This window comes from Notechis scutatus, chromosome 6 (assembly GCF_049901735.1).
Source record: "Notechis scutatus isolate UNSWTSFEM ecotype Mainland chromosome 6, rNotScu1.2, whole genome shotgun sequence".
Taxonomy (NCBI): Eukaryota; Metazoa; Chordata; class Lepidosauria; order Squamata; family Elapidae; genus Notechis; species Notechis scutatus.
In genome coordinates, this window is record NC_142014.1 from 53,004,557 (window position 1) to 53,026,725 (window position 22,169).

General features: G+C 35.6%; 1 protein-coding gene across 1 annotated transcript in view; it reads left to right on the plus strand.

Moving 5' to 3' along the window:
- Nucleotides 1-22,169, plus strand: part of NPTXR (neuronal pentraxin receptor) — a 32,320-nt gene that overhangs the window by 4,780 nt on the left and 5,371 nt on the right. Inside the window, exons 2-4 of the mRNA XM_026694864.2 lie at nt 19,401-19,623; nt 20,259-20,503; nt 21,762-21,941. Of these exons, the coding sequence (XP_026550649.1) occupies nt 19,401-19,623; nt 20,259-20,503; nt 21,762-21,941 (648 nt within the window). The remainder of the gene's footprint in view (nt 1-19,400; nt 19,624-20,258; nt 20,504-21,761; nt 21,942-22,169) is intronic.

The window sequence follows — 22,169 nt, forward strand, 5'->3', positions numbered from 1 at the left end:
ACTTCAGACATTGACATCTTGCATGACTAATATTGTTTGGCATGTTACAAACTTTTGGAAGGCTCAGAAATCAAGAAGCACACTCTGCACCCCCACTCTTGCTTCAACAGATGGGAAGTTATGAGCTCACCCAACAGCTTTTAAATATGTATTCTGAACATTTTTTTTCTTCCTTCCAAATTTTTTTTTGATAAATACCACCCACTGCATCATGAGTTCAGGAAGTTAATTGGGTACAGGAGACTGAAAAGCTTCAGGTTATAAGTTCTAGAAAGTTTACAATTCTCTGGCAATTTACAGAGCCATCTGAGCCAAGAATGAAATATCAGACATGCACATTCTTTGGCAAGATATGGTTTTGCCCAAATAATTCAGCCACTAAGCGCAACTCATCCCCTAGCTAGACTATATTTGCAAAACAGCTCAATTAGCTCCCATTTGCCCCCCATCATTATATATACCTGCCTACTGGAGATACAATGGAAGCTAGTGAAGATACATTGGTATCTCCCAATCTTGTTACTTATAAGGAGACCATGGGCTTCCAGGTAGCTTTGTTTAAAGATGAAGGCAGTTTTTTGTAAAAGAAAATGGTGTGATATGTAACCATATCTCCTGACTGAAAATTCTCATTTTCTCTTAGAGTTGTGTGTTTTCCACATTCACTGTAGCTATTTTGTAGTGAAATAAGTAAAATAAGACCTCATTCCATTCATGAGAATGTTATTGAAATGCTTTTCTTTGAAATACATTTCAAAATAGTTTTTTTCTTTCATTAAATGACAACAAATAATAAAATTGCAAGATCATTTTTTTCTGCGCAGCTTTCTGTTATACAGCTGGAATTTTATTGTTTTGCATTAGTTCAGCAAAAAGTATAAATATTCTTGTAACTTTAAAATTCTGGGTCTTTGAGAGACAACATAACATATATAATATAACAAGGGAAGCTTTTGCTTGTGTTATTTTAGAAATAATGGGTATAACTTGTAGCTACCTAGATTTTATTTAGGGAAAAATTATAATGGTTAAGATCTGTACAACAGCGAAACAGTCTGCCTATGGAGATTGTAGCTTCTCCATCTCTGAAGATTTTCAAGAAGAAACTGGGCTGCTACTTCTCAGAAATGGTCTAGTGGGTTTTCCTGCAGGAAGTTGGGCTAGATGGTCCTTGTGATCCTTTCCAAGTCCACATTCTATGATCCTATATAATCAATTGGAATAAACAGGTGAAACAAGGATACATTGTAAGAAGAGGTAATAAACTAATCTGTGATTAGTAAAATTCATAACATCTAGATCAAAATGATGTCTTAATAAGAAGCATAATTTTTACTACCCATATTTTGTGTATATTTTGGATATCAACCATTCACCACCACCACAATATCACCCTTCTAGCCTTTCCTATCATTCTTTTATTTTTACCAGCTTCAGGGTGCAGTGAAGAAAGATTTTCAGGATTTTAGGTAATTAATTGATCAGTTCCAGGTTCAGCTTCTACACTCTTTAATCTAGATAAAACTAATACAGCCAAATGTACTAGTTGGGCTATAGGAGTTTCTTACCCTACTCCTTTCCAGAGGTCTAGTCATTTTGGCTGGAGATGAAACTATAATTCAATAAATGTTGAAGTGACTACATTGGGAAAAGACTGGGTAGGGGATGTGGGAGAATTGTATCTTCCTGTCTAAGCTTGCTCTGTGCGTATGTGTGATCTGTATGTATTATGCCATCTCATCTCTTGCCTGTGGATGGTTCCAATACAAAATAAAAGACAGACTAGACAGACTCAAAATGTCTAACAGAAATAGCAATACATGCAATGAAATATTTGAAATGGCAATAAATGCAAATAAATATCTGAAATGGCAATAAATGCAATTAAGTATCTAACTGAAATGGCAATAAATGCCATTAAACAGTGATGCATAGATTTTGAGTAAATTATAATAAATAGATGTTCATTTATTATAGAGACAGAGAGAGCTGGCGGTAATGAGGGGAGAAAACTTAATAATAATAATTTAATAACCTAACAATAAACTTAAGTTATATTAAGTTATTGATCGCTAAAGTAAATTAAAATCTGATGGCATAACAGAAGCACTTGTAATATGTTGACAAAAATCTTCATCATTCCTTAGCAATATTGGTGGCAAGTTGATAATTCTCTAACATAAATTCTGAGAGAGAGAGAGCATAAGGGAAGGAGGGAGATAGGAAGAAAGTTTTAATAGGTTACATTTCAGCTATTCAAAAGAAAAGAAAAAAATAAACAACATAGATGATGGAAAGAGACAGGGTAATAAAAACTTCATTATTCACTATAGGAGAAACTGTCTTCAGGCTAACGATGGGTGCTAAATTCAAAAGCTAAACCTAGAAGTCTTTGATATTAACAGATAGAGTTCTATGTGAAGATACAAATGTGACATTTAAATTGAGAACTAGATCTAAGAGGGGTCACAAACAATATCATTATGCCTTTGCCAAAACCAGGATAATTCAGAACTCTACCCTAGTGTTTGGCAACATAAAGGGGGAAAAAGAATGAAAGGAACAGTGAAGCGCCAAACACCATTATGAAATACAGTCAATGCTTTTTATAAAAAATGCTGTCCCTTCCTTACCAGCAGTTCATTCTTTTTATTCCCTCTTTTAATTCCCGCTGCCTGTATTCTGTAACGTTTTGGCTTTTTGAGCAGGCCACATGTTCTGCTGCACATTACCTGAAGGACATATGCATGAGCCTAATTGGGAGGAAAGGTAAAGGAAAAGCAAATGGAGGATGTAGTTGAAGACTTGGGAGCAGACCCCTAATGGCTATTGATTTATTTAATACAATCTGGAACAGCCTCTCAAGGGCTCAGCTGGAATTTTTGTGTTAAGAAAATGAAAACGGAATCCAGCCTGGTGACATGAACCAATGTGAACCATCCTAAATGCAGTCCTGGTGAGAGGGAGGTACTGTAGATAATCTTATATGCTGCCTCCCCTTCGTAGCATCTTTTAATCAATGATCATGACAAAACTGAAGCTGCTTCAGCTTTTTTCCCCCCTTCTCTTTGTCCACTGCACAGGAGTGATATAGGAACTATAATTGTCTTCCTCTCATCTAGCATTTTCCTATCAATTATCTTTTCTTGTAAAGGGCACCCTCCAAGCACAATGTGCTCTACGCCTTGGTTTGCTCACAGAGGTGATGATTCTGTTCCCTTGATAGGAATAGTACTTGAGTCATTTGTGGTGGGAAACCTATTATTACTGACATAATGACAAATGTTCATTGAACTGGGAGCAAAGCAACCCTGGTGCTATTATTGTTCTGGTGCAACACTGTTCTCATGACAGCAAAATGAAATGGAGAGGACAAGTTTTGTAAGAACAGACTGTTATTATTCATAAAATGTCATGTCTACAAATACAGCACCGGGACAAATGCCCATCTCTGGGAAAATTGAATTTTTCCAAAGTTCTTACTTTATTGAAATGGAAGGAAAGCTGGCTGTTTTATTACTATCAATACCAATATCTGTTCCCAAGAATCTATCTACATAATAATGAGCAGAACAATACCAGAAAAATGGACATGTGTGCGGTAGCTGCAGACTGATTTCATTTCTTAATTATTGATTTACTTCTTTCTAGACTGAATTTGATATGAAAAAAATAGTTTGAAGGCTACGCCAATAAAAGCTGAAACTGAACTCAGAATGTGCTTTGATAGGGCTAGAGGTGAAACCTTACTGTATGATAAGGGAATCTATAGCTGCCTAGTCACTCAGAAGTTTCCTATTGTTGGAAAGCCATTTATGAGCTCAAGTCTGAAAAAAGGGCTTCGCTTTCCCCAGAATCCTCAGAACCACGAAGTCCCATCACATGTGCTTTAGATGCTCTTCTTCAACCTAGATGTGGTGCACCATCTAAGGTTGTATAGTAAGAATCAGATCTGCTCCTCATCAGTGTATTAACTGGAAACTTCCTGTAAGTTTTCCTGAATAGAAGTATAATGAATAAATATGCTTCCCAAATGCATGCCGTAGTGGTTAAACTGACCTAGAAACCAGGAGACTGTGAGTTTTGGCCCCTCCTTAGCCAGGAAAGCCTGCTGGGTGATCTTGGGCCAGCTCTTTCTCTCAGTCCAACTCACCTCACAGCCTTATTGTTGTAAGAAAAGTAGAAGGAAGGAATAATATTGCATAAGTTTGCCATCTTGGGTTACTTATAAAGCAACAAAGGTGGGGTAAAATTATAATAAATAAATCAATAATTTTATGGTATATTTATATATTTAATCCTGTACGGATTATATGAAACATATTGCCTGCCATTAGAAAAAAAGTTAATTTTTCTTTGCTCAATTTCAATTTCCTTCATATTTTACTTTAAAGACAAACTCCTATGATTTATTCTCTCTCTGTGTGACAAAATGTTGGGCATTTTACATATTACACTGATCATCCTGGGCACAAACTTTGAAAATTAAGCCTTTCCAGAGTGGTGCTAAACAATTGGCTTCAGCCATTTCTTTTAGAAAAGAGGTTTCTTCCTTTTTCCTAAGAGAAGACTTCAAAATGATGGCGGGTGGGGGAGGGAGGGAGAGAGAGAGAGAGGGAGGGAGGACTCTAAGATAAGACAGAGAGCAGCAAGCACTGACAATCCTGAAAGAGACTGTGGCATCTTACTGCTGTCCCATGGGTTCTCTGGTGTGCCAACTATAAATGGATTTCTCTTGAAACCAAAACAATATTTAAAATAGCCTGATTCCCTTGTGTTGTACAGTTTTGATTATGAAGCCTTCCCCAAACTAGTGTGTTGGGGTTTGAATCCCTAGAATTTCCAGTCATTTAAAGAGTTTATGATTAGGGAAAACCAGGGTAGATATTCTGGCCTGAGACTAAGAAGACACTATGAGAATGCTGGTGAAAGAATATTGTAGGCTTATGAATTGCCTTCTTTGGAAATTCAGTTTATGGCTATGAGGGATGAAGGCCTTTCTGTGATTCTACCACAGTGGTGGAGTTCATTCCTTTCTGAACTATTAAGACTTAATTTGAGGAAATTTTTGTAATTAACACAAGGTTATTTGGGCTACAAAAAGTGTTTGGAGACATGTGAAAAAGATTTTGCTTTTTCTTTACTCATTGTTATAGTTGGTTCCACAATCAGGTAGGAGTTTAGGCTGGATTTGACATTTTTATCTACCACTGAGTCATTCCCAAGGACCCAGGATAGGCAGATGCGATCGTTTAATAACAGTAAAGGTATCATCGAAGGATAGTTGTTGTTCTGAGTAAAGCTTTTGCAATTGATGGGTGGTGAATCTTTTAATGTCAAATGGAGTTCAAGTGGTGTTCTAGTTGTTTTGGCATTGCACCAAAAGTGTTTTCTACTATTGGTACTATCTTTTGTTACATTCATTCTATTTCTGTTTGAGATACTGGTATTTTGTGATCCCCTCCCCCAATTCTTTCTCTTCTCTTCTCTTCTCTTCTCTTCTCTTCTCTTCTCTTCTCTTCTCTTCTCTTCTATTCTATTCTCCTATCTCCAGGTACCACAACATCCACTATCCAGAAATTTTTACATCTTTCTTACTGACAATTGTTAAGTCTGAGGTGTTATGTGCCAAGTGCTTGTCTGCTTGAATTCTAAAGTCACAGAGCACATTAGCTCTTTAATTTTCTATTATTTTCTCTTTCCCACAGTTCTTGCTTGCAGGCAAATGTATTTCTTGCAGATATTGTTACTTTGTCATACCATTTGTTTGTTATTCTTATGGTTGGTTGCACAGTTTGTCAGATATTGGATTTGGCATTTTTATCCAGCTAACATGTCCTTCCCAAAGACCTGGGATAGGCAGATATTGTTGTTTGATAGTGTTAAAGGCATTGTCTCAACATGTAAGCTGTGCCAGGTAAAGCTGCCTTTTGCAATTGACTGATAGCAATTTTTCATTGCTGGTAGTGTTCAAGTGATGCTATAGCTGTTTTGGGATTGCACCCAGGGTGTCTATCACTATTGGTTTATTTATTATTGCTGTTGGTTGCATAATCTGCCACATGTTTATATGGATTATTATTATATACACAACAATGTAGAATCATATTGTCAATTCTTTAGCTGGTGTTGACCATCATATGTATTAAGTTATTCCCAAAAAGAAAGAATCTGTGAAATATATCAGTATAGTATATGTCCAGACCCAAACAGTAATTGACAGATAGAAATTTTGTTATTAATTTGTTTACTTAATGCAAAGATGGGTAAAATCATGTCCATAGATATCACCATGCCCAGTCTGCTATGGAGCATCTTTGGTGCTCAGCAGGATCCCTGCCCTACTTAAATTTTAAAAAGTATCTCTTAATATAAACACCAAATGGGAAGTCAATATCCAGCAAAACCAAGTACAAACATCAGCACTGCATTTATGGCGCTTTGGTACCCACAAAAATTTCTCTGACACAATAGAGACAGCCACCTGGGTTGCTTTTTCACCTTCTAGTAAGTGCATACTTGGGACTGCTGATGTCCATCAATACAGCAATTCTTTAAATAGGCAAGTTCCAAACTGCAGGGCAAACTTCCCTTGAGGAGTTTCAGACAAAGTCGAAGGGAGTTGTAAAGAACCTTTAGTTAATAAATCCACCTTTTCCAAATTTTTGTTGTATTGTTTCTATTGTTCATTTGTGTTTATCTTGGTTTTGGATTTTTAGAGCAGGTGTGTGCATTAAGATTAAACTGAAGGGAGAAGTGATGAGAAAAGGTTTAGGAACCCCTACTTTAAGCTATCATGGAGCACATCAAAGATGTTGAGACTCTAGAAAAAGTACAAAGAGCAACCAGGATGATTAGGGGACCGGAGACTAAAACATACAAAGAATGGTTACAGGAACTGGGCTTGGCTAGTCTAGTAAAGAGAAGGACCAGGGGAGACATGATAGCAGTCTTCCAATATTTGAGGGGCTGCCACAGAGAGGAAGGGGCCAATCTGAGAGTGATAGGTAAAGAAATGCTGTAAAAATTAGAACATATCAGTTCATTTTAGACTTACAAATATTTTTCAATAGATACATATGTAGATAATGGAATAAATATATTAAAAGTACTAAAAATAAATAGCAACAAGTAAGTGGAAACATTACGTCTCAGCAACCAAAAATATTTCAATAACACAATAACAGCACACAAACACACACACACACAGAGAGAGAAATTTGGTATAAACTCCCTGAACAAGGAATTTCATAATTCGGAAACATTTTCATAGGATCAATTTATTGCATGCTACAGCCATTGTTATGGTGATAAATAATTTTTATTGAAAAGCTTTAAATTGTCACACTGATGGCTGGGTCATGTGACTGTTAATGTGGATGTCCTCTGAGAATAGCCATCAGAAAAGGCCGACTTCCTTGTCCCACTTGGGTGTGATTGGAACCCACAGGAGGGCTTCTACACATGCTGGCTTATAGAGAAGAGAAAGCTTATAATATTAATAACCTGTTCTTTTTAAGAAGCCCATTCATCATATCTATTCTGCCATTGCTCTTAGATTGTCAGCTATTATACATCCAAGGAACAGAAAGAGCAGAAAGCAAAACCAGTAAATCCTTTTCCCTGGCTTTCACAGCCTGATTTTTCTATAAAGCACAGCTTTAGTACCGTAACAAACAAAATATTCTTTTGGATCGATGCGCTTGATTAACATACATAGATAGACATACTTTTTCCCTTGGCAAAAAACCCCCCTATCTTCTACCAAGAAGAGAGAATGTGCTGATTAATTATGAGAAGAAAAGCTACAACCTTAATTAGGAACACCTAGGAGTAGTTCATCAAAACACAGAGAGGGGTTTAAATAATAGATGCATTTCTCTAGATCAGCTTTTGCAATAATGAATGAGAGCAGCAGGCAGCTGTGGACAGCAGGGAGTCTTTTCTGCCTTCATTTTTATTAATATCTGATGTAAGGGGCTAATAGTGGATAGACTGAGAAATAACACTAGTAGAAGAGGGTGAAAAGTTACTTTAATCTTTCAGTTATTATTATTATTATTTGGTTCTTGCCTATCTTTGCCTTTTATTCCACCTTTGACTTCCTTATTTTTCCTTTAATTAAACCCATGCTAAGGAAGGATAGGTAGTGTCCCCAGGCAAGATGGTCTCCAGATCTGTTTGGAAGCTTTTCATATTTGAAGAACATCAATTTGCGGCATACTAATGTAGTCTACATGTTATTTTCTCATATGTACATTTATAAATCCATTCTGTTCCATTTCTTCATCCATCTCCTAGAATAAAATAGAATATTTGTTTAAATGTTTCGGTCCATTGAAAAGTACTTTTTTAACATATGGTTCTAAAATAGATATTTCTAAAGAGGCACAGACAGGCTCAAAGTTTTGGAATAGGTAATTTAGGTTATTAAATCTAATTACTTCTCAATGCAGGAATCCATAGTAAAGCATCCCCAACAAATTAGTAGTTAGCGTCTGACTATAACTGGTGAAGATAAATCACCCACTACTTGAAATTCACTTACTTTTAATAAGTTTTAATAAGATTTTGTGACATTTAATCGGTTTTCCTTTATTTTAAATCCATTATTTTATGTTCTGAATCCTGGAACAATAGAAAACATCTCAAGATTTTATTCTGTGTAGCATTCTTTTAGATTCACCTCAGTCTTCCGAATGCTAATTATCCCTATTTCTCTCCATTTCTCTTCTTTAGTTTATAGTCCCTGATCATTCTTATTGCCATTTCTGAACAGTTTGTCTGAATCTTTCTTAAAGTTTACTTAATCTTTGAGCTGAGGTCTGACCAAGAAAAAAATCAAACAGAATTATTGCTTCCTGTGATTTGGACAGTTTACTTCTGTTGAAGCAAAGTTGCATTTCTTTTTCTTTTTGGTCCACATCATCCAGGTAACATATACAGTTTTCAATCAGCAAATATCTTTTTCAGGGCACATATTCATACAACTGTGGATTTGATTTCTGTTTCATAAGTAATGAATTTGATTTCTGAATTTGAATTTGATTTCTGTTTCATAAGTAATGAGCTTTGCATTTGTTTCTATTATATTGCTGGATGGAATTTTCATCCTATTTCTCTAAGTGATAAAGTTTGGTTCAGATTTTATATTAATTATCCCATCCAATTTTGTTACAAAAAAAGAATATAGGACCTTGGACTGCTGAATCTTGTGGCACTCCATTAGTAAGCTCTTCCTGAGTACAATTTTCAAGCCAGCTACATATTTACACAATTGTTAAACTATCTAATGCGCTCTTAACTAGCTATGTTAATTAGAATAGCAATAGCACTTATATACCGCTTCACTGTGCTTTACAGCCCTCTCTAAGTGGTTTACAGAGTTAGCATATTGCTCCCAGCAATTTGGGTCCTCATTTTACCCACCTTGGAAGGATGGAAGACTAAAAGACTAATCGTTTTATGAACTGTTCTGCACCTTTTTCCAGGACTTGATGTCAGAAAGATTGATCTATAATTCCCTATTCTGCAATTGAAAATAAGAACATCCTTAAGGCACCTGGCATTTTACCCATTCTTCAGATTTTCCTAAAGATTTGGCCACACAAAGCAGCTACAGTACCATAAGATGTGACTGACTTCCTCCTAAACATTCAAACATTAAATTTTTATTTAACGGTGGTTTAATAAGCCCCATCATAGCAATATCCTACTCTCTTTTATAGAGCAGATCATTAATTTAGTTTTAGATATATTTCCTCTCAAAACTTTCTAACAGTATTTGGCCCTAAAATATTTCTTTAAATCTGAAAGATAATTGCATTTCAGCCTTGGAAATATGCAGAATGTTGGTTTAATTTGGCATCCAAGCTAAACAAAATTCTCCAGATTTGTCTGCTTCACACCTTCTTTAGTGTTTCCTTTTCCATTTTTCTTCTAGAACAATCTGCTTTTACTGATGTTCTTTTACAAAAAATAAGAATCACACACACACACAAAAAGCAGACAAGACTGCTGAACTGCATGTTCTATCATTGTTAACCCCAACGTGATTTATTATAAAACAGATTCTAAAATCAAAGTCACAGATGCTGCTCATTACAAATGTCTTATCCAGCCTCTTGAACGTTCAGTTCAAGCTATTATTTCCTTCCATAACTAATTCTACTGTCAGATTGTTCTTCTCCATAACGAATGTTTTCTAACATTCAAGCAGTATGTGTTTTCCTGGACTGAAGCTCATTATTCCATGTCTTGAGTCACAGTTTTCTTCTGGGAGACATTCTTGCATGTACTTGAAGAGTGTTGCTATATTGTCCTGCAATTGACTTCCTTAATCTTTCTTCAAGGAATTTAATTGTTAAGCCACTGAGGATTTTATACCATCTGCTTCAATGGTGCTTTACCTTCCAGAGATACTAAAAACACTCAGGGAACAAACTGTTTAAAGGTCATGAAGCATCAATGAAGAACCACTGTCTTTGTAACTTCCTTTACTTCAACACAATGGTTTCTATACATACACAGAAGTTTCTTTGAGGAATGTATTGAAACTCAGAGCTGCTTTGTTCCAGCAATCGGAAGCCTGGTGCTATGGCCCTCCCCTTAGGCAATTCAAAGGGATACTTAGCTTACATCTTTATCAAAGCAAAATGTCCCTTAAAAGAGTTACACATAGTTATTTTGAATTTCCTGCCATCCCCATTGTTCTTCAAACTCTTTCCAGTTTATCTGAATCCTCTTTCCCAGGCTGGATGCAACATTTGTTGTAGGTCTGGCATAACAGAGTAGATGTACTGCTTCCTGCAATTTTAATTCCATTTGTATTAATGAAGTCTAACATCAAGGCTGACTAAGTGAAATAGGGTTCTGGGGCTGAAAAGATGTGTAATCAGAGTACAGGAAGGAAAAATAGGTTTCTCTATATGGGAACGTTTTTCCCAGCAATATTATTTGTTCTGGCAAACAGTAATAAGGACTTGCTCTAGTTATGGATATTCTCTGCTTTAATACCAGCTGTGACCTCAGCACCTGAAGTTACAGAGCATATAGAACTGTAAAATTAAAATTATTATATGGTGTCAACAAAACTGATTGATCAAAGGAGCAAGAAAAAGTCAATTTACTCTTCACCGAAACCCAGTTCCATCCTTGGCAACTTAAGATCTTATAGGCATTCTTTTCCAGACTTTTGGGTGTGGAAAAGCAGAAGCAAGCACATTAATTGAAAATGCTTTAAAACATATACACTATGCTTGTTTCAAATATTGGCAGCCATTTTCCAATTTAAAGTAAAATTTCTCAACCACTAATGTACAGGCATAAAAGCACAACATATAAAACTATTAGCTGAAGACCTATTCCTAGTCCAAAAGCTGGAAAAGATCTGAAGGCACCAATGATTTCCTGTGTGAGGGAGGATATTTCGCCTCTTGTTCCTTTTTTGCTTATCACTAATGTTAAAATCTTATGTCCAAACAGTTTTTAGCCACTGAAGATGTAATCAACTGGTACAGCATCCTTATTGTGATAAAGATAAATTACATTTGAACTTATATTTGGACTTACACTATTAAGAAATGCATAGGACAGGAAAGTTGCACTTCTATCCAAAAATACATCATGAAGAAATACAGATAAATAGGAAGCTTACTTTGTCACTTCATCACACACAACACACAACACAGATATAGGAACAGGGTTTAAAAACATTTTCTTTTCCATCTCTCATCTTTTCTAATTGGTCAAAACAGCTCATCAGTGCAAGGAGATTGGGGCAACATTTTGCAACACTTCCTTCATTACTTGGCCACCAAGAGTAATTTTGAGTCATATTAAATATGACTTAACTGTTCCTTTCATTTCAAGTGGTCACCTTTAAGCATAATTTGATCTATACACTAAATCCAAAATATTCCACAGAGAGAGAGAGAGAGAGAGACCAGCCTTTTACCTCTGATTGATGGGAACTCTCCTTTATGTCTCAGAGTAGTTTTTTTTCTTATTGTACTTGGGCTGTACAAATCCAGATGGCCAATAGATGGCAGTAAATGGATACAGAAAATGCCATCCCTCTGCTGAAGTTTTTTTTATATGTTTTCTTTTTTATTTATTTATTATTATTATTTTATAAATTTTTATTGGTTTTTGAAACAAACATAAACAAACAAAACAAAAACATGAAATCATCTTCCATATATGTACATACAGTGTGCCGGTTGCTTTACAAATTGTTTTGTGCTCCAATTTCATAGTCTTCAATTATAATTACATTGTATATAATCTCGTATTTTCAATCAATATATTAAATACATTAATATTATTAATCAATCATTTGATTATACTTTTATTCATTCATGTTTTCCAAAATGATCATATTTTACTTAATTTGTTTTATGACAATTCATATTATCATCCCAGATCTATCCTAGAATCATTTTGTAGATATAATAAGAAAAGAATACATCTTTATATATTTATTATTTTCTAAAAGTCTACATATTCCATTACTATATTTTATTATCTAACCATTGATAGAATAGAACCCAAATTTTATAAAATTGTTCATCATCTTGTTCTCTAATTTCAAATGTCAATCTACTCATTTTAGCACATTCCAATATTTTCTTAATGATTTCCTCCTGTGATGGTATTTTCTCATTTTTCCAGTTTTTAGCAAATACAATCCAAGCTGCTATTAATACATTTACAATCAGGTATTTCAAGTTTTTACTATATATTTCAGGTAAAATTCCCAATAAAAATATTTCTGGTTTCAAATCTATATGCTTTTTTGTCATTTTTTCCAACCACATGTGGATTTTAGTCCAGTATTTTTTAGCATCCGCACAAGTCCACCACATATGGTAATATGAGCCAAGTATCTGATGACATTTCCAACATTTTTCGGATTTATTCTTGAACATTCTTGCTATTCTTGTTGGGGAAAGTGCCACCTGTAAAACATCTTATACAAATTTTCTTTATATGCTGTTGACATTGTCATTTTATAATTTTGAGACCACAATTTTTGCCATTTCTCTAGATCAATCCCATATCCAAAATACTTCCCCCAAGCAATCATAGTTTCTTTAACTTGTTCTTCTTCTAGTTTAATTTCTAATAAATATCCATACAATTTTTTAATCACCTTTTCATCAGTACCTGTCAAAATCTTATCTAAGTCAGTCAATTTATCATAGAAACCTTCTGTTTTAGAATCTTTATCATACCTTGAATGTATTTGCGCATATGAAAACCAATTCATCTTTATACCTTGTTCCTCTAGTTTTTAAGTTCACCCTTTTCATTCAATATTTCACCATATCTAACTGTTTGTTCCTTTTTATATATTATAGGATAAGAAAATGCTTCAATAGTCGATAGCCAGACTGGAATTTTCAAATAACATTGTCTTTTAATCTTCTCCCAATTTAACCACAGAGACTCCCGTATATAATGTCTTCTAAAGTACCCCTGTGTTTTAGTTCCTTTATGCCATAAAAATGCATGCCACCCCAACAACAGGTCATGTCCTTCTAATGTCAACAATTTAGTATTTCTTAATGTTATCCATTCCTTAACCCACATCAAATTTGTAGCTTGGTAATACAACTCCCAATTAGGCAAACCAAATCCTCCTCTTATTCTAGCATCTTGCAAAAGTTTTAGCTTTATTCTCACTTTCTTACCTTGCCATATATATTTCAACACAATTTTATTTAAATCTTCAAAGTAGTCTTTTCCAAGCCTAATTGGAATTGTTTGAAACAAATATAAAAATCTGGGTAATATATTCATCTTGATTGTTGATATTTTCCTTATTAATGACAGTTGTAAATTTTCCCATTTTGCCAAATATAGCACTATCTGCTGTTTAAGTTTGATATAATTATTCTCTTTTAGTGTACTGCATCTTGCTGTCAAGTATATCCCCAAGTACTTGATCTTATTCGTGACCTGAATTTTCAATAGGTCTGCCAATTCTTCCTTTTGTCTTGATAGCATATTCTTTGTCAAGATCTTTGTCTTATCTTTATTTATTTTCAAACCAGCCACCTTTCCATATGTCTCTATCTTTTCTATCAATTTTGATGCTGTTTCTAGTGGGTCTTCTAAGATAAAAACCAGACCATCTGCAAATGCTTGCAACTTAAATTCTTCCTTTTTAATTTTCATCCCTTTTATATTCTTTTCATCTCTAATATTTCTGTTTAGCACTTCCAAAGTTAACACAAACAACAGAGGTGATAGTGGGCACCCTTGTCTTGTTCCTTTTCTTATATCGATAGATATAGAAGCTTATAATATATAGCTTTCCTCATCAATATTCTCTTGTGTGTATAGTTTCCCATAATAATCTCGAATAATTTCCTTCTTCTCTTTACTACCATAGCAAACTTGGCCTTGGTCATCTATTAATTGCGATATTTTCCTTGATTCTTTCTCCTTTCTCAATTTATATGCTAACCATCTACCTGGTTTATTTGCATCTTCAAAATAGTTCTGTTTGGCACGTCTAATTTTTTGTGCTAATTCTTTTTCTATTAGACACATTTTATGTTTGGTTATATCCATTTTTAACTTAATGTCCTTTCTCTGTGGCATTTTCTGTAGCTCTTTTTCGAGTCCTTTATACTCATCTTCTAATGCCTTAGAGGCTAATGTTTTCATGGTATTTCTTTTCCTTGTATAGTCTATTATCAAGCCTCTTGCATATGCGTTCATTGTATCCCATACATTCTGGATTGATGTATCTTCTTTTTTGTTTTCTCCGAAGAAAAAGGTCAATTCTTTCTCCATCCACTATGTGAAGTCTTTTCCCTTTAAAATAGTATTATTTAACGTCCATCTAGATCTTCTTCTTTGTCCTTTCCATTTAATTGTCATTGGATTGTGATCTGCCCAAGTACTTGTTTCAATATTTATTTCTTGAATATTAGTTAACAATTCTGTTGACATCCATATCATATCTATTCTGGACCATGATAAGTGTCTATTTGAGTAGAAGGTGTATTGTTTAGTTTTAGCATTTCGTTCTCTCCATGTATCTTTTAAGTTTATTTCATCTACCATTTTAAAAAAAGATTTAGGGAGAGTCTTTCTATTTTGCTTTATTGTTTTCTGTGCTGTGTAGTCCAGTTTATTGTCTACAATTCCATTAAAATCTCCCATCATAACTATATTAACATAGTCCAGTTCAACTATTTTCATATGTAATTTTTTATAGAATTCTTCTTGTTTGTCATTCGGGGCATAAATTGCAATCAGGAGTGTTTTCGTATTATTGTCCATTATTTCCACCATTAATATTCTTCCGTCGTCATCAGTATAAATCAATTTCGCTGAGATGGTCTCTTTAATATATAAAACCACTCCTCTTTTCTTACATTGTGTCAAGGAAGTGAATATTTTCCCTAATTTTGGCTGTATCAACAATTGTTCATATTGTTTTTTAATATGTACTTCTTGTAGGCAGATTATATCAAATTTTAATTTCTCTAATTTATGAAAGATTTTCCTTCTTTTAACGGCTGAGTTAAGTTCATTTATATTAATTGTAATCAATTTTTTCTCTTCCATGGTTATATTTTGTAATTAGGTTTGACAGCTCTCGTGGATCTTGGTTCACGTTGTTCTTTGGCTTCCTCCTTTCCACCTACTGCACCTTCTTCTTTTTCAGTCGTCATTTGGGAGTCCTCTTGGAATTCAATTAGTGAAATTTCTTTTTCTGCCTCTTCCTCCCCTCTGAAAAATTCTGTGTAAAATGATTCAGCTTTCTCAATTGAGTCAATTCTACATCTCTGTTCTTGCCATGTAAACATTAAACCTTCTGGAATCAGCCATCTATAATTCACCTCTTTTTAAAGTAATAATTTGGTCAAGAATCGGTATTCCCTTCTCATCTCTCTCACTCTTCTGGGTACTTGTTTCAAGACCACAAACTCCTTATCTTTGTATTTCAATATTTTCTCTCTTGCCACTTGCAATATTTGCGTTTTAATGGCTTTCTTTGTAAATCTGATGTGAACTTCTCTTGGTAAGCTATTCCTCATCGCATATCTTGTGAAGACTCAATAAACCTCATCTATTCCATCCATCATCTTCTCTTCAGTTATTTCCAAAACTTCAGCCAATATTTTTATCATTATCTCAGCTAGATTTTGTCCTTTTTCTTCCTCTATGTTTTGGAATCTAAGATAAAATTCTGATCTGTCCATCTCCCACTCAACACTTTTATCTTGTTCAACCACAGTTAATCTGTTATCAATGTCTCCAATCTCCTTGTCTCTTTGTTTATCTATCTTCTTTTGGAGTCTCTCATCATACTTCATCATCATTTGTTGGATGTTCTCCACTTTTTCATCAGTTTTCCCTGTTCTTTGTTCAATGTTCTCTATTCTCTTTTCAATATTCTCTGATCTTGTTTGAATATTTTGAATTCCTTGCATAATCATCTGCAGGGTCACTTTTTCATGTTCTTTTTCTTGCCTTAATATTGTCTGTATTGAACGTTGTCCTCCAGATGGTGGAGAGGAAGAGGTGGAAGTTGAAGAACCAGGAGCTTTTAATTTCCTACTCACTTTGAGGAGTTCAAAATCTTCAGGTTCTTCTAGACCTTAATCCAGTTGTAAAATAACCAATTGCAGTTCCAAATAAAAATAGTAGGAAAAAAGTAGGAGAATAGTAAGAAAAGAGAAGCCAAATAGTAATAATAATAGAAAAAGAAGAAAAAATTTCTTCAGGTTCTTGTATACCTTAATCCAGTCGGTTGGTTAGATGACAGTAAAAATTCAAAAATGAAGGAAAAGACCATAACCACACCATGAACACACACAAAAAAGAAAAAGTTGTAAAATCCTAAAAAAGGGAGAAAAAGTGAAGAAAAAGGCTAAAAAAGAAAGGAAAAATTCTTCAGGTTCTTCAACACCTTAATCCAATTAAGAGGTCTCAGATATAAAAGTATGCATAAAAATAAACCAAAAAATAGAAAAAGAAAAAAAACCAATATGGAAGGTAGATGGAAAGACAAAAATACCAAGAAGGGAAAGAGAAGAAAAAGGCTACTCCCTTAAAAAGAAAAGGAAGGGAAGCATTAATACTAAAGCTTTTCCTTTAAAATAAAAAGCAGACGTAGAAATTTAACTTCCAAAGACAAGAGGAAAAAAAAGACAAGTTCCAAAGAGCCAAAAATCCAAATAGCTATTGCAAAAAGAAAAGTAAACTGATGAGGAGGGGTAGCACAGCTTATAAAGAATAAAAAGAGCACACTGCACTTTGTTTGATTATCCAAGGCTCTTGTTATAACTCTCTTCTCCAAAGACTTATCACCTTTTCTTTTCCTAAGCTTCAACACCAGACTCCAGCTGTTGATAGAAACCCAGAAGAGCACCTGTAATAATACTCTCCCGTGCTCTTCCCTCTATCTTATCAAGCAGGCAATGTCCTTGAAACAAAGTCTCAGTTCTTTCTCAGCTTTGTCTGGTCAAAAGAAAAATAGAATATTTCCAAGCCTCTAGTTGGCAGTGTTACAAAGTTTCTTTAGCTTTCACTTTCCCCCTCCTTTTCCAAGCAAAATATAATAAGAATTAATTAAAAAGAAAAAGATATTTAAAAAATAACTAAAAGGGAGTCTCTGGCTTAAAATATTATAAAATCAAAAAGGAGAAAGAATATATAAAAAGAAGAAAGAAAAACCAGTCCAGTTTCAAAATATAAGATCATGTGTAGAAAATCCAGCAATGAGGAAAAAAAAATATTACTTTGACATTCCTGTTTAAAATCACCGCTTAATCACTTCTATCAAAACTTTTACAGATTCTTTCTTTCCCTTAGGGTGTCCTTTCAAGTCTTAAAATAAAGAAAAAGTTCTCACCAAACCAGCACACTCTCTCTTTCCATTCTCTTTTGTTTCGGAGCTGTCCCAACTTCAGCAGCTTTGATGGCTGCCTCTTTGCCGCTGGCAAAAAGAGCTTCTCCTGGATCTAACAGGGACTTTGCGATATCCCTGGGATCGACAGGATGTGCTCTTTACATTCACCGTCTCTTCGGGACGGTTTAGATCCACTTGGACCGTCCAGAAGCAAAGATATCGGCTACAATCTCAGATCTCCAAGATTGCATGCCATATCGTCGCAACGCCAGCTCCCCCTCCCCCCTCTGCTGAAGTTTTGTCCAGATTTTTGCAGCTATAATTTTAATCTAGTGTTTCTCAACCTTGGCAATTTTAAGATGTATGCACTTCAACTTTCTGAATTTCCTGGCTAGCCTTCTGGCTGGGGAATTCTGGAAGTTGAAGTCCACACCTCTTAAAATTGCCAAGATTAAAAAAAACCCACTACTCTAACCGTTCCCCTCATCTGCTATATGAATCTTTCCAATGGAATTTGCAAGGAACCCATAAACAGTCTTTTTCACATCAGGCCTGGGTTTTATTGCTGATCTTCAATCCCTCTCCTATCCTTCCGGTGACTCTGGGGCCCAGGACAGAAGACGCTGGTAGATGCACAAAGATTCTTTAAATTGTTTTGGGTCAACTCAACAGTTTTAACATATTCATAGTATTATGGCTCTCCGCTTTTTATGCTGAATCTATATTAACTATCTGGGTGGAATAATGCAATCAAGTAACTTTAGATCCCCAATATGTTGGAAAGAAGAACTTTAGATATTGCTCCATCTTATAAGCCCCATTTTATTTCTTAAAAAGACGTATATTTAATTAAAAATAACAAAAATTGTAATATGTCATTATATATGTTCAATCATCCATTGGTTGATACATGTGTAGCTATGTGTGTATGTGTGGGTAGGGTTTTTGTTTTTGTTTGCTATGATATCAGTTCTCGTAGGGTTACTGCTTCCCTGCACTCAGGGGTGCAATTTAACCGGTGTAACAACCAGTTCAGTGAGCATGTGCTTTGTGTGCTTTGTGCGCATGCAGAGCGTTTGCTACTGACCTTCTCCAGCAATCCCTATGTGTTAAACAGCTGACAGGCGGCAATCTGCTGTGCCACGTGAATCAGCTGAGCTTGAAAAACAGGATATAAAGCACAGCCTAGAGCCCGGGTGGGTGGGCAGTCCCAACAGCTGATCGTCGGAGCAAACTGAATCGGTTTGCTCCCAGCTGATCCTCAGAGCTACCAGTTCGCCTGAACCAGGCTGATCCGGTGGAATCCCACCCCTGCCCTGCACTTATCCTTTGGAAATCACTGGGGACCCTAATGCCTGCAGGATTGTGATCTTTTCTCCCAAAGCCCAACCCTAGCCATATTTGGATACTGTAGAAATATAAATACATCAGTAAAGGCGTCTCTGAATTCTTTGTGTGTGAAATTATTTTCGTGTTATTTCTAATCTGTTATTTATCTCCTTTTTTATTTCTTCTCTGAGTGCAGCAGGATGTTCCCACTGGAATGAATGCTTCTTCTACTTCTGTCCCTGTGCCAGCCCAAGAGACCATCCACACCAAGATGGAGGAGCTGGAAGGACAAATCCTCTCAAAGCTTTTGGCCCTGGAGAAAGAACGCACCTCCATCGCCAGCAGCCACAACCAACAGCAACAAAATGTCGAAAAGGAGCTGGATGCTCTCCATAACAGGGTCGTTGGATTTGAGCATGGTTAGTGTGACCACTAGGAGCCCAGAATATGAGGTTAAACCCAGAACTTTCATACATTCATTTTAGTACCTATTTATATAACTCTAGGTATGGGTCTTATTTATTCTCTTTAAACAAAAGTTTAAAAATTAGAAAAGAATGAATCAAAATGCTGTGGTATTGAAATGTTTATTTTGAAGTACTTTCTGATCTGGTGCTACTCATTCGTTACACAATGAGTCTCTTCTGCTCCTGTTCCTCAGCAAATATTACCTGATAGCATATGCTCCAATGAAAAGCTCCATATGTCCACTGTTAAATAACTAGCAACCATTGATTGACACAACTAGCTTTTGTAACTTGGATGAGTCCTCTCTTACAGCCAGGTATGCTAGTAACCATCTCTTCTCCATTTGTGGCTATGGATCCCACAAATTAGTTATGTGCTAGGTGGCATTTCTTGAATCTATGACCAAGTAACTTTGTCAAATGATCTCAAATTCTGATAGAACGTGACTAATGTACTGACTATGTATAAAATCTGATACCCATCTTTCAGATAACAATGGCCTGATCATATGTCAGGATTATTTCTCTATTTCTGCTAGTCTTTCATAACTCTTTTGACTCTTATGTATTATATCCTGTGCAAATAGGAACAACTGTCTTCAACCCTCCAGAAGCATTTAAAGTCTCCATCCCTGTACGAAACAACTACATGTACGCTCGGATGAAGAAAAGCTTGCCTGAACTATATGCCTTCACTATCAGCATGTGGCTAAAAGCTAAGAATTCAGCAGAAGTAGGCACTCCTTTCTCCTACTCTGCTCCTGGACAAGCCAATGAGCTTGTACTGATAGTGTGGGGAAACAATCCTATGGAACTTATAATTAATGACAAGGTAAGGTAAAGGAAGCTTCCAGCATAGAATGAATTGAATGGCATAGGCACTGACCTGCTCTAAAAATGGCATTAGCTGTAGTAACAATGCATGATTTTCCTAGGCTGGAGTACCATGGTAGAATGGAAGGGCTGCACTGCAAAAATCATATTGACTTTTATGACCTCCCTGTCTAGACATATGTGACACAAATTTACTTTTTATGAATTGCTAAAACATGAACTGCCACTACCAATAAGATGGCACCTGCCAATGTCAGTGGTTGATTTTCAGTGGTGTGATTGTTTTAGTCATTTTTCTATAAACAATCTGAAAAAGAAATAGGTTTAATGTACCTGTTTTACCTACTTACATCACTTCCAAAAGAAAGGGAGGGGAAAAATTGATTCCCTACCCTTCCAGTGATGTCTGCATGCCAGCAATACACTCTAATGCCCTTAGAGGGCTGTCAAATGAAAATACAATCCCATCCACAAAAAGACAGCTCAGCCTCCCGATTCAAAAAGTCTAAAAGTGACTGTACTCTCGTCCAGGAAAATCAAGGGCCACAGTGATGAAGTAGCAGGAATGGCTTTGCTCGGGTTTAGTTGCTTTTTCTTTAGATGCCTGTGATGCTGTCTGAATGGAACAGCCCTTGAAAAATGTTCAGAAAGTACAGATAGAATCAAATGCAACAGATTTTTTTTTGGTTATGGTCCATTTTTGTAGACCTCTCTTAGATATATTTTCCTGACTTCCAATCTACTACTATGCACAATTCAGGCTGGTGGTTTTAATCTACAAAACAAAATTGTTTGGGTTCAGGCTATCTGAAGGATAGCTACCTTTTCCTGTGAATCTATATAAATTTTACAATTCTAATTGAGAGGTCTGTTATATGACCCACCATGTAGAGATACCATGTTGCCAAGTACTCATGATGGGCTTCTTTGGGTAGTGACAATCCAGCTGTGGAACTTCTTTGCAATCAGATTCTTATTTGGAAAAATGACCAGAAAGATTATTCTATTCAGTTTTATCTGTCTGACATGTTGCCATACTGGCTGCACTCAGACAAGTCATTCTAGACTATAAGATGATTGGGAAACCAACTGTGACAGTGATGAGTATGGGAATTTTAGGAAAGAAAAAAAGGCATCTAGAAAAACATCTATTTGCACTAGGCTAAGCACCAAGAAATGTCTTTAATAGAAAATCTATTTAAAAATCTATTGGCATTAGGCTGTTAAGGCACTCTCTGTTCTGTTCTGTTGGAAAGGTGGCCCAACTGCCCATGACTTTAAAGGATGGGACATGGCACCATGTTTGCATTACATGGATCACTCGGGATGGCATATGGTCTGTGTATCTAGATGGAGTGGAGCGTGGTGCCAGTGATAACCTAGCATCTTGGCATTCAATCAAACCTCATGGGGTGATGATCTTGGGTCAGGAACAGGTAAGTCTGATTTATCTTCATTGGAAATTAATGATCAAAATAATATTCAAGCAACTTGACTAGCAGTTGAACTAAAGGAGCAGAATTTGAGCCTAAGAGATGCCCTATTAGTCTTCTCTTGACTGTGTCAAATCCATCAGCCTTAAAATTTAGAAAATTAAAAGATTTTTGGTTTAAACTGGAGTCCCTGAAATCCATGAGCATGAAATGGCTTTTTCTACCCTGCAT